At 39.0% G+C, this 13,521-nt stretch overlaps 1 protein-coding gene across 1 annotated transcript; it reads left to right on the top strand.

The window, feature by feature from the left end:
* LOC109236620 lies at positions 486–5,322 on the top strand. The gene is made up of 4 exons (XM_019402817.1): positions 486–585; positions 2,680–2,958; positions 4,683–5,080; positions 5,191–5,322. The coding sequence occupies exons 1-4, from the start codon at positions 486–488 to the stop codon at positions 5,320–5,322; spliced, it is 909 nt and encodes a 302-aa protein (XP_019258362.1).

Genomic DNA, 13,521 nt, shown 5'->3' with positions numbered 1-13,521 from the left:
CAAAGAAACATAGTGGAAGAGGCTGATAGGAAACATAGTAGAAGAAAACCAATCAGGACACAACAGGAGAAACACACAAAGAACATGGTAGGAGGAAACTTATTAAGAACACAGTAAAAGAAGCACACAAAGAACATGGTAACAGAAACTTAACAAGAACACAGTAGAGAAACATATAAAGAACTCAAAAGAAACATATAAAGAACATAGTAGAGGAACATATAAAAAACTCAGTTGAAAAACATCTAAATAACTCAAAAAGAAAAACCCTAAATCGCAAAAATATAAAGGTTTTGAAAGCATAACTTTTGAAAGAAATACCAATAGATCGTTTAAAAGTTTAGGGAAAACACGGATCTAGAACAGATCTAAAGAAAAATAGAAGAGCCTCAAAAGCAAGGGTTTCAGGGGAACCCAAACGGTGAGAAAGGCTAGGATAGCTGTTGATCTAAATAGGAGGGGCCGAAACCAGGCTCGAAACAAGCATGGCTTGCCGGAGCAAGGCCGGAGATGGCCATAACAACTTGAACCAACAAGGTCTGGATGAAGCTCTTCGTATTCAGACCATGAAACCTCAGCAAACAGGTGTGTAGGAACCCTAGAGGGCCGGTAGGTGGTGAGACCACCATAGATTCAGGCCAGGAGGTGGCCGGAGAAGGTGAGTGAGACTCATCGGAGCTGAAAGGGAGGGGGAAGGTTCTAGAGAGAACCAGAGATAAAGAGATAGAGGAGAGGGTTGGTTGAGTGAGGAATGAGAGGGGTTTGGGGGGGTCGTTTGGTTTAATTTGGAAAGAAAGCATCCGGACCGTTGATCAAAATTGATCAACGGCCAAGATTCAATCAGATTAGGTCGGGTAGATCTGGAATTGGGCTTGGGTCTATTGGGCTGGTTTAATTGGGTTGGGGTATTGGGTTTAATTAGGCTAAATTAGGAGACAAAATCTGGCTATAAGTTAAATAGCCCCTTTTTCCCCATTTAATTTATAAAAAAAGTAAATAAATTTCTGAAAACTAATTAAAAGTACTAAAATAATTTATAGTGTATAATTATCAATTTAAAAGTATAAAATCCCATTTTATAAATATGAGACGAATTTAAACCTAAAAAATGGCTAATATTGCAATTATGCAATTTTGTCCTTAAAAATACCAAATAAATTTGTAAAAATGTGTGAAAAATATCTTAGCTATATTTTAGTATAAACATGAAAATCCAACAATGAATCACCAAAATGATAATTTTGGTGACAATTATTGGTTTTTCTTGATAAAATAGGGCAGTAAATTTGTTTAAACATCTTTGAAAAATTAAGGAAAAATAATAAATCCTTGGGATGTACTCATATATGCCTATATAGGCTATTTTCAGGGTATTTTGGATATTTATAAATATAGGGAAAAATTGGGTATCAACACGGATCAGAAGGTTCGCGACGTCGCATTCATGGTTAGGGAGCGGGTCTTGCTCCGGGTTTCGTCCATGAAGGGTGTTATGAGGTTCGGGAAGAAGGGAAAATTGAGTCCTAGGTATATCGGGCCTTTTGAGATTCTAGAGAGGGTTGGAGAGGTGGTTTACAAACTTGCACTACCACCTAGTCTAGCTGCAATTCATCCAGTATTCCATGTTTTTATGCTCCGGAAGTATCACGACGATCCGTTGTGTTAGATTTCAGCTCAGTCCATTTGGACAAGTATTTGTCTTATGTTGAGGAGCCGGTGGCCATTTGGACAGTCAGGTTCGAAAGTTGAGGTCGAAGAACATTGCTTCAGTGAAGGTTCAGTGGAGGGGTCAGCCAGTCGAGGAGGCGACTTAGGAGACCGAGCATGATATGTGCAGCCGTTACCCTCATTTTTTCACCACTTTAGGTATGTATCTACACTCGTTCGAGGACGAACGTTTGTTTTAAAAGTGGGAAGATGTAATGACCGGGCCAGTCATTTTGAATGTATTATCCCTGATCCCCTATTTATTTCTCCCTCTGTTTCATTTTGTGGTTACTTGACTTGCTGGGGCGCTTAGTGTCATGTTCGGGAGAGTTTCGGAGTGGAAGGAACACATAGTCCCTAAGTTTGAAGTCTAAGTTGTAAGAGTTAACCATAGGTTGACTTGTGTGAAGATGACCCCGGAATGGAGTTTCGTCGGTTCCAGGAGCGTGTCCGGATATTGATTTGGAGGTCCGTAGGTCATTTCGGCATTACTTGGCGAAAGTTGGAAAGTAGAAAGATTTTTGGAAAGTTTGACCGGGAGTGAAGTTTTTGATATCGGGGTCGGATTCCGATTTCGGAAGTTGGAGTAGGTCCGTAATGTCAAATATGACTTGTGTGCAAAATTTGGGGTCAATCGGACTTGATTTGATAGGTTTAGGCATCGGATGTAGAAGCTAGAAGATCAAAAGTTTATTAGGCTTGAATTGATGCGCAATTCTTGATTTTAGCGTTGTTTGGTGTGATTTGAAGGCTCGACTCAGTTTGTATGATGATTTAGGACTTGTTGGTATATTTGGACGGGGTCCCGGGGACCCCGGGTGTGATTCAGATCAAAACTGAAACAATTTGGACTTAATCTCATTGTTGAAGTTCCAGCCTTCTGGTGTCATCGCACCTGCAGAGGAATTGGCCACAGGTGCGGATTCGCAAATGCGGGGGGTTGATCGCAAAAGTGAATTGTGGCATGCCCAGGTGGGAGCGCAGATGCGGTCAGAGTTTCGCAGAAGCGGACTCGTTGGGGCGATTGTGGAAGCACAGAAGCGGAAATGCTAGCCAAGCGCGGGGTCGCAGAAGCGGAGCCCCTTCCGCAGGAGCGAGAGCATAGATGCGCATTTTGGTCCGCAGAAGCAGCGTTTGCTAGGCTAAGTGAGAACCGCACCTGCGATGGAAATTCCGCAAGTGCGGAGCCGCAAATACGGCTGTGGGTTCGCAGATACAAAATTGCTGGGCAGAAAAGGCCTAAGTTTGAGGGTTTGATTTCATTATCCATTTTTGGACCTAAAGAGCTCGGATTGAGGCGAGATTTTGCGGAATTTTCAGAGGAAACATTTGGGTAAGGATTCTTGACTCGTTTTTGCTTAAATCCCACTACTCTATCATTAATTTCTTTATTTAATTAAGGATTTGGGTTGAGAAATTGAGGGGGGGTGTAAAGTTCTTAGACCAAATTTTTGAATTTTGAAAGGCCAAATGAAGTTGGATTTGGATAATTCTTGTATGGTTGGACTCGATATCGAATGGGTGTTCAGTTGTTGTAATTTTGGTCAGGTTCCGAGACATGGGCCCGGGTTGACTTTTTGGGGCGATTATTAAAGTCATAATTTCATTATTTAGGTTAGTTTCCTATAGTGATATTCATAGTATGTAATTCTCGTTGGCTAATTTGAGTCGTTCGGAGTCAGAAAATCGATGGAAAGGCCTTCTTATTAACTGATTAAGCGTGATTTGAGGTAAATGACTTGTCTAACCTTGTGTGGGAGAAATTCTCCTTAGGATTTGGTATTGTTATGGTAATTTATTACATGTGAAGGCCGTGTACGTAAGGTGGCGAGTGCGTACACGGGCTAGGTGTTGAAAACCGGTTTCTGCTAAGTAGTTTTCTTTTGTTTCCTTAATTGAGTTACTCCAGCATGTGTGGTCATTATGTTTAGCCTAATTTCACATGTCTACGTGTTTTATCTCTCATTAGCAATTTGTTCAACATGCTTAGTTGAATTACCTACTCCCTTGATTCCGTATTCATTATTTAATTGTGGGACTCCTTGCTTGAAATACATTGTTCATTTGTTATGTTTTGGATTTTCGTGATTATTGTTGAGATGATTGTTTGGTTGTGACACGAGGTTTTTGTCGTGCGGATTGTTATTGTGGCACGAGGTTTCTGCCGTGCGGATTGTTATGTTGGCACGAGGTTTCTACTGTGCGGTTGTTATTATAAGGAAATACTGTGAGATATTTATTTTAGGACTACGAGGCGGTACCTCGAGAGTGCCCCTGCTGATTTTCTCTATTTGTTGTATTGTTTGTTATTGTTGTTGTTTCTTAACTTGTAAGATTCTTGCTTCCTTACGTATTGTATTTGTCTTCCTTGATTTCCATGCTGTTAATTTCCGTACATTCTTATTGTTTCATTTCCCTGTTATTTTATTATACCATATATCTTCCGCCTTATCTCTTATATTCCAGTAGGGCCCTGACCTGACGTCGTCACTACTCTACTGAGGTTAGGCTTGGCACTTACTGGGTACCGTTGTGGTATACTCATATTTTGCTTCTGCACATATTTTTGTGCAGACCTATGTACATCCTGCTAGCCTCGATATTAGAGTGTTGTGCTGCTGCTTGGAGACTTTAAGATACACCTGCCGACATCCGCAGGCCTCGGAGTCTCCTTCTTTCCTGTTCCTTTTTCTTATTTCTTTTTATCTTATGTACGGTGATGTATAGGAGTGTTCCACACTATATCTAGAGCTCGTGACTTGTATTTCACCGAGTTTTGGGATTTGTACATGTTGAGCGACAGTTTTCATATATATATATATATATCTGTTGATGTCTGAGATTTTAGTCATTATTTCAGTTATTCCGCATATTTGTTAGGCTTACCTAGTCTTAGAGACTAGGTGCCGTCACGACATCCTGCGGAGAAAAATTTGGGTCGTAACATTTTGATAATCAACCAACTAAATTTTTTTCCTTTGATGCATCTACTATAGCGTTTCTCAAGGCTAATGTCATGAGCGACACTGTGTCAAAGCCCACACGCGTCGAAGTCGTGTCCGCCGTGATGTGGAAGTGTTTCATGACAACATCAACAAAAACAAGAACATCGTCGTACTTGTTGTACAACGTCAATATACGAAAGCAGCTTGTCCCCCCACCCCCTCCCCCCTTGCCTAATCACTGTATGAGAGACATTGTTGCAATGACCACAGCATACAAAGGTGAGAACGATGGTAATGAGTTATCCACCCTTGTTTCTTGTATTAGAGAAGGAATTTCAGAATTGAGTTCTAAATATGTGGATAAATCGAGACAAGATGAGTCAATCTTGGCCATTCCCCAAGACAGCTTGGAACTAGGACTTGCATTTGTAGGAGGGGAGATAGACTTATACATTAATAGTTGCTGTGGCTACAAATTTTATGATATTGATTTTGGTTGAGGCAAACCTTTATTAGTCCTATTGAACTGCCTGTCCAGAATTATATTCTACTGATGGATTCAACAGATGGTGGTGGAATATATGCATGGGTGGACTTAAAGGAGAAAAATATGACAGTTTTTGAGCAAGAGCTAAGTGACCAGCTAGCAATTGGTCTGTCAAATAGTTGAACAACATGTTGTCAAGGGTCGTTATGGGTATGTCTCGTAACAAGAAAAAAATTTCAGCATTTTCTTTTAAAAACTTAAGTAATTTTTTGATAACTGAAAAATAAAAACTATCTTTTTTTTTTGAAAAATATTTTTCATTAAAAATGAAGGAAAAAAACAACTTTTTTTGCTTATGCTTTTCTCCGTTAGTCCATTTGAAATAATTTCTAAATGTTCAAGGGTGTTCGTTCCATAGTTTTTTTTAATAGAAACTGAGCATTTTATTCATCTCCAAAAAAAGGTACACTGAGCTGAGGGAGTCAAAATATGATATCTCCTCCCTAGTTCATCTTGTAAGATAGAATCAACTATCTTATAACATTTTGAGATGAGGTAAATGCATTTAAAAGAAAATGAGGACTCCAACCTATACAATAAGGTCCTCTTATTGTTACTACCCCTACACATGTACAAAAAATGATGATCATGGTGGTTCAAAGGCTATGTTTGATTTCTTCAATTTGGACCTTCGAAGAACAGGCATATTCCACCTATCCATATTCATCAAACCTTTCACTTGAGGTGGTAGATCAGCAAAATCATGAAACACTTGAGCGTGAGTGAGGACATGAGTGAGACTGGCGAGCTTATCGGCAACTTGATTACTCTCTGTAGCAGTGTTTAAGGGTGAGCCTTGACTGAACCATGAATTCTTTAAGCTCCTCTACTTCGTTTGGGATCCTCCAAGGAGTTGCATATCGACCATTTACGCACTCTACATGCAACTTTGAATCACTTTCAGCAGTAATATATTGCAACCCGTTTGACAAGCACCATTTAATGCCATAATGCAGAGCAGAGGCCTCTGCCCAGTTACTGCTACCAGTGCCGAGAGGTAGGGAGTATGCAAAAATAAGGCAGCCATCTTTGTCTCTGATCACACCTCCACCACCACAATTACCTGCGTTACAGCTGCCGTCGGAATTTAGTTTGACAAATTGAGGAGTAGGCCTGGTCCATTTAACAATAATGGACTTTTCAAAGAGAATTGTGCTTCTCATAAGCTTGCTAAAGTCATCCCGGTTAGGAGACAATTGAAACTGCTGGAATTGACTATTAACAAGTTGAGTTACGAAGAAAAGTACTAAAGAAAGGGACCTCCTCACTTTTGCTCTAACATTGTCATATTTGGCCTTGCACCTTGCTCTCCAAATTTTCGAAGAGGCAATAATAGGCAGACATCTAACAATGAATGTATGGACTGGATTTTTAACCTTGCACCTCCACCAATTCACCATTAATTGTCTATATGGAATGTCTGAGAATGCAATGCCCATAGGTCCACATAAAATTTTCCATCATTGCAAAACAAATGATCCACAGTTTCTACTCCTAGAGAACCACAACAACAACATCTGGGAGATAAAGAGTATCCCAACCTGGTCACTCTTGTATCAGTAGGAATATTGTCCCTCAAGGCCCTCCAAACAATAAAGTTCATCTTGAAGGGAACACCTTTTTGCCAATTAATAATATTCACCCAAGATTTCTGTTTCTTTTTCCTAAATAACTGCCAGGCTGAGACCACGGAAAAGGTTTCGTTGTTGTTAACTATCCATTTTGGATCATTAGGAGTCGCAGGATTCAAACTAATCTGCAAGTAATTAACTTTATCCACAACATGTTGAGGAAGCAGAAGATCCAAACCTTCCCAATTAATTTGGTTGTTCAAAAAAATATCAGAAAGCTTCACATTCTTAGGTTTATAGTTCAGAGGTAAGAAGTTACATAAGGAACCCAACTCTGACCAGTTATCAAACCAAAAGGATACATCACCTCTTTCAATTTCCATAGAATTTGTTTGTCAACAATCTTTTTGATCTTGCACATAGCATTCCACGACTGAGATTGTCCAGAGTACCATCGCTTGACCAAAGGATGGATTCTCTGACAATATTTGGCCATAAGAAAACTCTTCCACAAGGACTGGCCTGTTCTAAAGTTCCACGATCGTTTTGCTGTGAACGCATTACAAATATCCTGAATTTTCTGAAATTAGTACCTCCCTCTTCATACGGAAAACAAAGATTATCCCACGAAGCCCAGTGATATCTTTTCTTTTTTGCTGAACCTCCCCAAAAAAATCTGTTCAGCACTCTTTCTATCTGGTTAAGAACACCTTTTGGGGGATGGATTGCGGCAAGAAGATGAGTTGGTACTGCCATCAACACATGTCTGATTAAAACTGCCCTACCACCAGTGGAGAGAAATTTTGAATTCCACCCTGAGATTTTGTTGATAACTTTGGTTATCATTTCAGAGAATATGGAAATCTTTTTCCTCCCAACATATAGCGGACATCCCAAGTATTTGATAGGTAGGACTTTGTGCTCCATCTGAGTGATCCCTTCCACCCTTGAGATCTCATCTGGTGGTGTGTTGGGAGCAAGGATAACACATAACTTTTGCTTATTGACCAATTTTCCTGAGATTTTCTCGTATCCAGTAAGAGCCTCCATCAAAAGAACCAACGATTTCCTGCATAAACTAGAAAAAAGAATGATATCATCTGCAAAGGCAAGTTGATTAATTAAGGGTCCATTCTTATTCATATGAAAACCTTTAAAATCATCAAGAGAAGTAATAAGATTTAATTTTCTGGAAAGATATTCACACATATGACAAAGAGAGAAGGAGAGATAGGATCTCCTTGTCTTAGACCTCTTTCAGATTTGAAAAAAGCTTGTCTAGAGCCATTAACAAGTAAAGAATACCAGTTAATAGAGATATGTATAAAAATAATATCAATCCAAGTCTCACAAAAGCCAAGTAGCCGCATAAGAACACATAGATATGACCATGACACCCTATTATATGCTCTGGCCATATCCAGTTTCAATATAACATTTCCTTTCTCATTTGGTTTTCCAATATCTTGAATTATTTCTTGTGCAAGTAAAATATTTTCTATAATGGCTCTACCTTTTACAAAGCCACTTTGATTCCATCTAATCAAATCAGGTAAAATAATGCTCAATCTGGAATTATGTAACTTAGCAACGAGTTTACTAATAATATTGCACAGGCTAATAGGTCTTATGTCATTAAAATGTTGGGGGGAGGGGACTTTGGGAAGCATGACTATGCATGTATGTGTAAACCACCTACGAAGTTCTACTCCACAAAAAATAGAAATAAATGATTGAACAATATCAGAAGCAACAATGGACCAACATGTTTGAAAAATTTTTGCAGTAAAGCCATCGGGGCCAGGTGAACTATCTGGATCCATTGAAAGGATACAGGATTTCAATTCCTCCTCAGTAGGCAATGCAATCAACTTATTAACATCATCTGAAATAGTCGGTTCTATAATATTCAAATCAGAGAAATCATTTTGCTCATGTTTTTGGGAGAAGAGTCCCTGAAAATATCTCACTGCAGCTTCTGAGACCTCCTTAGTCCCTTCCACCCATTGAAAAAATTCATTCTGGATCTTGTTAATGCTCAATCTCCTTCTCTTATCTTTGATGACATTGTGGAAGTAGGCAGTGTTAGAATCGCCATCAGTTAGCCATTTAACTCTAGCTTTTTATCTTAAATTAGAATCCAGGATCTTGAGATATCTGATGTACTCTGCCCTGATTTTGCTCAAGTTGGTTCTATTAACATCACTGTTATTATTTATGGTAAGAAGTTCAAGATTGGAGATTTTCAATTCCAATCTTTTAGATTCTTCATGGAAATCTCCATAAGCCTCCCTAGACGAAGAACTAAGTCTCGAGGCCGTCTTCTTCAACTTCTGATGAAGGATTCATAAAGGATTGCCTTGGCATTCTTCTTCCCATGTGCTTTTAACCACATCAAGAAAATACACATGCTCAGTCCAGAAATTGAGAAATTTGAAGTATTTAACATATGTCTCATCTGTATGGCAGAATTGAGCTAAGAGTGGCACATGATCTGAGCAAGCACTGGCCAAATGTGCAACAGTAGTTCTACCAAACAGGCTAAACCACTCAGAGTTGTACACCATCCTATTCAATCTTTTCCAAACAGTATCAGGAGTTCCTCTGTTGTTGCACCATGTAACAATATTCCCCAAAAAACATGCATCCTGCAAATCACATTTTGTTAAACATTCTAAAAAATCAAAACTTTTGTCTATTCTATAAGGATCTCCTCCAATTTTTTCCTCAGGATCAGAGATGACATTAAAGTCACCTATAATAGCCCATGGTCCCTTAAGAGAAACAGAAAAGTTAACCAAGTTAGCCCATAATTCTTTTCTCAAGTTAGATCTACATTTAGCATACACCGTGGAAAAGTGAAAGTCTATATTAGAGATGATATGGTGGACCTTACAGGAGACAATTTGATAAGTATCATTAACTATGTTAACATCTAAATATTTGGACCAAAAAATCCAAATTTTATTATTGACATTAGAGTAACAGTGGTTCATATCAAGTTGATTTATGTATTGATTCATTTTTATCCCTTTCACCTTAGGTTCTTGCAAACAAATGAGGGATATATTATATTGAAGCTTGAGAGTTTTGAGTCGCTCAAAAGCACTTTGAGTTCTTATACTCCTAATATTCCAAGATAGTGTATTAATCGGCGGAAATAATTGGAGAAAGAACTTTGTTTGACTTCTTTGTAAATTTAGTCTTCTGGGTATTAGACCACGTATTTTGATTACCATCTAATTCCCTCGGAGAGAGATTGTTCACATCAGAAATCAGCTTTTGATCCTGAGTTAAAACCTTCTCTGTCTCAAAGTCCATGTTGTCCATAGTATTTTTGCCAGTTTTGCTAGCCTCTTCTTCTGATAATGAGGCTTGCTCTTTCAGGAATGGAGTTTCTTCAACCTCCTCCTCTAAATCTGTTTCAAAGTGGGAGTAATCACCAACTCCATTGTCATCATCTTGTGAATTTGTTTCTATTGCTATGTTATCCATAGCCACATCTTTATCCTTTCCACTAAAGTCTAGCAAAATATGATTTCCATCCGGATCCTTTGGTGGTTTTATAGTCCCAATTATCCCCTGCAAGTTATGAGCCTGGGAGGCATTCTTCATTGATTGTTGAATTTTCTCTATTTATAATTTCCAAGTTTCTTCATCATTGGATTTTTCATTATTCTCTCTATTTTCAAATCCCTGCTGATTTTTGTTCCTCTCATATGGGGACTAGTTTTCCCAAAAAAAAAAATCTTTTTTGGTCGTTTGATCTTTCTAGTAGTGTTGCTTTCAGCTTGAGACTTAATAGGTACTATCTTAGGAAGATTTGTGTTTGTTCCGCTAAGGAACTACTCGCATTATGATCATTCACTTTAGTCAACTCCTTTGGTTCATTTACAATACCTTCTGAAGAGGACACACTCCTTTCATTAATATCCTTTTGTATCTTGGAAGTATTTTGGTTTTCTTCAGCCACCTCTGTGGATTGAGCCTTATTAGTATTCTTCCTCCCTTTCTTTTTTCCTTTGCTATTTGTTACAGTGGTCCACCCTTCCTCCTCTTCTCTATTCTCCATTTCCATAGTGGATGTTGTTTGCTCTTTGTTAATTTCACTGATGTTAGCCCTTTTATCCACTTCCATTTCATTACGTACATTTCCACCAGTAACTTCCATGATCTTATTCTCCAGAATGGTTGCTTTATTACCTTTGTTTTCGAAGATTGTAGCCAGTTCCCTAAGTTCAGGGTGTTGGACACCACATTTTAGATCACTATGACCCTGCATTTTTCAATGGTAACAATATTCCGGAATAGTTTCATATTCTATCTTTTGAACAACAATTTCCTTTTAGCCTGCCTCATTGAGAATGTCAACCAGAACCTCTTTTAAAAGAGGTTTGGCATTGTCAATTTGAATCTTAATTTTAGCCGTTGTAGGCCTTGTTTTTAATAGAGTGGCTTTATCACAAATGATAAGGATTCCAATGGGCTCGACAATTCGGCAAAAAGCAGCCCATTCAAAGAAATGCCATCTCAAATCAGGAAGATTAATCCATACCGGAGCCATAGTAGTTTCAACTCCAGGTTTAAAATCTGCAGTCCATTTTTGCAATTTCATTTTCATACCACCAATTATGAGAGGAGACCTTCCATAAACACTTTTGTGATCTTCCTCCAAGTCAAAATCGATGAACACATTCTTGAGATTGTAAGCTCCTATTTTGACAGCACCTTTGAGAGGAATCGTTCTCATAAACTTCGTCTGTATCTTTTCAATAGATGGTCTTGTTCTTGGAAAATGCCCACAATAGTGAGACGACAAGTTTCAGCCAACAAATTGTGTTCTTCCTTTGTGAAACTCACCACTGGTTTTCCTTCGACAATCTTGTATGGCCGATGTTTGAGTTGAATATCTTTCTTTGTTGTGTTGCATTGGTGCTGGAAACTCCAAGTGTTGTAGCATAATGATAGGATTTATCTCCTACCAGTGTATCTCTGATGAACGGAGGAACTTCAATTTGAGGTGAAAGAGTTTGGGTAACAACTTGATTAGGATGGAATATAGCGGGGGATTAATGGAGGAAAGGCACTATTTTGTCTGTTGATTGAGTCCGGAGGAGCGGGAGGTGGTCCGGGAACTATCCCGACGGTGAAGATTGGCCGCATTTTGCCCTAGTTTTGACTGTTATATGACCTTTGGCTGCAATTTGGGAAAACTAAAGGAAAAAAATGTTTAGAGAGATGTTGGAGCTTCTCTCACTTCGTATTTGTATAGAAAAATATAAAACTCCATAATCGGTAAACTTTCTCCTCACCGAAAATGATGAAATTCTCGATATTCCAAATTGGAACTACTACAACTTGTGTACTTTGTTCCCACAACTCTATCTAGTGAAGTGTAAAATAAAACAAAAGGAACCTGTTGTGAACAAGGCTAACACAGTAGGACTTGTGGGCCAAATTTGTTGGACAAGACTAATCTAGTTAGGACTATTGGGCCAGGACCTAATTTAAGAGAAAGCCCAAGGATTACTCAACCGAATAGATTATCGGGGAGTTATATTTGGGATCCAGGAATATGCAGGGCAAGCGAATATTGTTGAGAAAAATGTCCGAGTCCTGTCCTCCCCAATTCTGAGTCTAGCTTCTCATCCCCTTCTTTGGTTCTATTCTATCTTACTTAGCTTCTGCACTTTGTATTTCCAGTACTGTTGTTCTACTTCGTTGAGTTGTAATCGTTAGATACTACAATCAATACAATCTGTATTTTAGAGTTGTTACATTGGTGCTTTCATCCAGAGGTCTTCAATGGAGGACCAAATAATTCGAACTATCGATGATTCAATTAAGGTCATGAAGGATTCATGGTCTAAGGATTTGGTTAAAATTCGTTCACTATTACAGGAGTTAGTTGGAAACCTTGCAACATGTAAGCCCACTCCGGTGGAATTCCGACAATTCTATGGTGAGAATCCAGAGTTCTGGATTTCTCAAGCTGAACGATACTTTGCATTCTATGGAATTTCAGAAAATAACAAGTTACTTCTCGCCTCGTCCTATCTCGATGGAGAAGCTTTAGACTGGTACCGATGGCTCTTCCGGAACAAGAAACTGGTGGATTGGGAACATTTTATTGCGGAGGTGCGAATTTGTTTCCGTCAAAAGGGACTAGAATCAGTCGAAGGACGATTGGCGAAGCTCCGGCAAACAACTACTGTGTCTGAGTACCGGAGTCGGTTTGAGGCTATTTTATTAGGCTTTGGCAAGTCAGAGCAATCTGACTACTGAGGCAAAACGGAGGCGTGAAAGGTGTTCGATGAAATGTTTGAAAAGGGGATCGATCGTAAGCATAACATGGATGTTGGCAGTACCAACGACCAAGTATTCAACATTAGTTCTCTTTCAAACGTAACTACCTTACTCCCTATAACACCAATGGAGTCTTCCTTCAAGGATGGAAAGTCCGAAGAAGTGAGCGATGTGAAAGTGCTAGTCGAAGGCTCAGTGCCTGTGGTTCAACCGCAACTGACTGCTACTAGCCTAATCAAGGAAGCTGCAAATATCGAACAAGAATTGGTTCCGGAGCATTTTTGCCCAATCTTACAGCATCTTGCTCACATGACGGATACAGAACATCTTGAGAAAATCATGTGGAACCATTTGGAGTATATTATCAAGTCTCGAGTTCCAAGTCTTCAATCTCTTATCAACCAAACTATGACTGAGCTGGAAATTGAGTTGAGCCCTCATAGAA

This window comes from Nicotiana attenuata, chromosome 1 (genome assembly GCF_001879085.1).
Source record: "Nicotiana attenuata strain UT chromosome 1, NIATTr2, whole genome shotgun sequence".
NCBI lineage: Eukaryota > Viridiplantae > Streptophyta > Magnoliopsida > Solanales > Solanaceae > Nicotiana > Nicotiana attenuata.
This window is presented reverse-complemented; position numbering and strand designations above follow the sequence as displayed.

Excerpts from the sequence above, each read along its gene's own strand:
- LOC109236620 (XM_019402817.1), top strand. The coding sequence starts at position 486 with ATGGCTTGCCGGAGCAAGGCCGGAGATGGCCATAACAACTTGAACCAA. Across the intron at positions 2,959-4,682 it reads GAAAAGGCCTAAGTTTGAGG|CCTTTGATGCATCTACTATA; the intron begins GTTTGATTTCAT and ends CTAAATTTTTTT. Across the intron at positions 5,081-5,190 it reads TGGAACTAGGACTTGCATTT|AATTATATTCTACTGATGGA; the intron begins GTAGGAGGGGAG and ends CTGCCTGTCCAG.